Consider the following 3,660-nt stretch of genomic DNA (forward strand, 5'->3'; position numbering starts at 1 on the left):
AGTGAGAATGGCAACAAGTCTGAAACAAAATATGGTGCTTATAATATTCTGCAACGCATGCTTACATTTGATTTTCTTGTACTTTTGCATTTTTGAAGAAATCTTTTATCTATCAATCGAGTGTAGAAACGTCTTCAGGACCCCAAAATTAAAGAGAATTTTATAAAGTCACTTGAAAAGTCCTGTCAAGAAGCACTTAAAGTGGGCAAGAATCAACGTGAAACATGGGGATTGACCATTGAAAGAAGAAAGATACGTCGTAAACGAATGCCAGGTGAAAATACAGCTGATGCTGGATTGACTGCTGAACAGGAAATTTATCGCATCATGAAGGATGTTACTGATCGCTTAATTACAGAAATAACAGGAATATTTTCTCGCTTACTAGATTTAGATTTAGAGTTTGGATTTCTACTGGATGTGCAAAATTATGTTCTGACTTAGCAAAGAGCTATCCAGGTGATATTGATAGACTAGAATTGTACAAAGAAATTAAAGACTGTTGAATGTTGATAAGTAAAAGAACACAGACCGATTTTTCTGAACCAATGGTTGCAACTGATTTGCTAACATTTATAATTTCATATGGTGAAGATGTTTTCCCAAATTTAAGAATTGCATTGCAGATTTTGTTAACAATTTGGGTTTCTATTACTAGTTGTGAAAGATCCTTCAGCAAACTGAAATTAATTCTTACATACTTGAGAACCTCAATGACTCAAGAACGACTCAGTAACTTGACAATATTAAGTATTGAAAAAGACGTATTTAATACCTTAAATTTTGATAGTTTAATTGATGCATTTGCAGCAGCAAAAGCACGAAAGGTTCATATAATGTAACCATGAATACCAGAATGCTACCTGTACACGATCTAGTTAAGTATATGTACAGTTTGTAAACTAATAAAATTTGTTATTTGTAAACTTAAGTAGTATTTTGTCAATCTGTTTTTTAATGCATGTACACCACAAATGACTGGCTTCTCATATAAAAGATAAGTTTTAAAACTAGGGATATAACAGAAATTTGTTCTGCATGCTTGAAAGATTACTCTAACTATGTGACTTTGAACAATACTGGATGACATAAATATCAAAATGGTTTACAAATTATGTAAGTACACCTAGTAGGCTATACTTCATTAGTTCCAGGTTTACAGTTGTGATATCGTAAGATCTTATATTGTGAGTTTATTTTAGGCCTGTATAAGGCGGTAATTAATTCTTTGTTATTGTCATTAAGTGGGTAATGAGTCACAAAACAAATAATCAAAACATTTCGGAGGTAGGGGCGCCAAAAGTATTTTTGCCCCTGGGTGCCGAGAACCCTTGCTACGCCACTGGTTTACATTCACGAAACACCGACTTTAAAACAGTCCTGTGTTACAAGTTCAAGAAACAGTTTATATGACTTGTAATGTAATACGAATAGGTTCACAAACAATTCAAGGGATTCAAAAAAGAAAAACTGAATGTTGGAGAGTCGTCGTCAAGCATGGTAGGGATTTAGGTTAAATGTATATTTAGGTTAAATGTATATTTCATACCCTTTCGGGGAATGAAATATAACCAGGGACAAATGTTGGAGGGTACAAGTTTGAAACGGACAAAAAGCTGTGAATGAATATTAGACTTGAATAGCTTTAGCTGAATAAAGGAATTTGATAGAAAATATTAACTAGCTCTTGTAAAGGTTACTAAGAAATTAATAATAAAAAATATTAACTAGCCCGTGTGAAGGTTGATATGCAGATAAAAATGCATATTCGATACTCTTCCAGAAGCGTCATTGGGCACTAGCACACGAGGCCCGTGCCCCGATTCTATTTGACAGTGCTCCTAATACCCATTTGGTGTCTTGAAATCAGAATAGAAAACCATGATCAATATCATAATGAAATGCCGGGAAGATTCTCGAATGTATGGGCCCGAGCTCCGAATCTGTTAAGTACCTGCGACGCCTCTTTACTCTTCGTTAAAACTTTTGGTGACTGAGTATTCTCTTAACATATAAATCTGAATTATGTTCGTTATTTATGTTATTATTGCTCTTTGTCATTATATAGTCTATCCGTTAGGCGCATGTTTCTGTTTATTAATGATATACGCATCAACCGATATTTGTGTAGTCAAGAGACAGTAACTGTAGACATTGAAGCATGTCGTGCACTTGGCAACTGAAACTTGTGTTGTCAAGGGACAGTAACTGTGTAGGTTGAAGCATGTATGCACCCAGCAACTAAAACTTGTGTTGTCAAGAAGCAGTAACTGTTCAACCTGAGGTATGTATTTACCTAGCAAATAAAACTTCTATTGTCAAGAAGCAGTAATTTCAAAACTTGAGAGACTTGCTTTACTAATAAGTAGACAACTACGCTCTGTGGTGTCATGGTGACCAAATTATTGTTTTATTATTTTAGGTCTATATAAATGTATTAGTGTATGTAATTTACCACTAACATCTCCATCTCATAATAACCTTTCTTATTAAGACGTATTTTTATATTATTCTTAGGGTTTCCTGCGTATATACAAACAGTTTTTTCCACAAGGGGACCCAGCTACTTTTGCTTCGTTGGTGTTTAGGGTGTTCGACGAAAACAAGGTAAATAATTAAAAAACAAAAAGGTCTTGATATAATTATATTTTTTTGCGCTTCAAAAAAGTCAGTAATCCAAAATTTGTGAACTGTTTGTCTTTTTTTGTTAATCATTAGATCCCTTTGTTAGGCACGGCATGGTCAGATGGTCAGGGCGTTTGACTCGCAATCTGAGTCGCGGGTTTGAATCCCCGTCCTACAAAACATGCTCGCCCTTTTAACCGTGGAAACGTTATAATATGACGGTGAATCCCATTATTCGTTGGTAAAAGAGTAACCCAAGAGTTGGCAGTGATAGCTGTCTTCTTTCTAGTCGTTTACTACTAAATTAGGGACGGCTAGCGCAGATAGACCTTGTGTAGCTTTGCGCGAAATTCAAACCCGAATCGTTTGTTATACTACATACATGGGTAAGTTAAGAATACGTTGTTGGAAGATTTCCGTGCTCGATACAAGCACTATAAACATTCTTATTTCTGTGCAGTGTTCGTTAGAGTGTGATATAAAGAAACATGGAATTTCATTTGCAATAGCTAATTTATACAAAAAGAAAATGAAATGCCTCTACTTTTCCAGAAATTGATCGCCGTGGGGACGGTATAATGTTACGGTTAATCCCATTAAGTCTTTGATAAAAGAGTAGCCTAAGAGTTGGCGGTGGTTGGTGATGACTAGTTGCCTTCCTCCTAGTCTTTCACTGCTAAATTAGAGTTGGTTAGCGCAGATAGATTTCGTGTAGCTTTGTGCGAAATTCAAAACAAACCAAACCCACTGGGAAGTCGTGTGTCAGAGATTAAGTAGTAGCCTTAAGACTTTTATTCACCGTTTTAAGCAGTGCTTTTTAATGCTATTTGGATAAATGCTGAATAATTTTATGGTTTTCCCTTTTGTACTTCTTGGTTTGTATGACGCTTATAAATGTCCCATCAGTTTTGAGGTCCAAACTCTTCCCTAGTTTGTTACATTACTTTTTGTTGATGAACGAATCTGTAAGAAGATTAGCAAGTTTCGAGAATGGAGAATAAATAATTCATTGATTTATCAAAAACTTAAGTTTAG

The 3,660-nt window shown here is 35.1% G+C and overlaps 1 protein-coding gene across 1 annotated transcript in view; it reads left to right on the top strand.

The window, feature by feature from the left end:
- Positions 1-2,634, top strand: part of LOC111086843 (frequenin-1-like) — a 46,700-nt gene extending 44,066 nt beyond the window's left edge. The window contains exon 4 of the mRNA XM_022391363.1: positions 2,518-2,634. Coding sequence (XP_022247071.1) covers positions 2,518-2,619 — 102 coding nt within the window. The 3' untranslated portion in view covers positions 2,620-2,634. The remainder of the gene's footprint in view (positions 1-2,517) is intronic.
- Positions 2,635-3,660: the final 1,026 nt, after the last annotated feature.

The sequence above is a fragment of the Limulus polyphemus genome, unplaced genomic scaffold (assembly GCF_000517525.1).
Source record: "Limulus polyphemus unplaced genomic scaffold, Limulus_polyphemus-2.1.2 Scaffold1479, whole genome shotgun sequence".
Classification (NCBI taxonomy): Eukaryota; Metazoa; Arthropoda; class Merostomata; order Xiphosura; family Limulidae; genus Limulus; species Limulus polyphemus.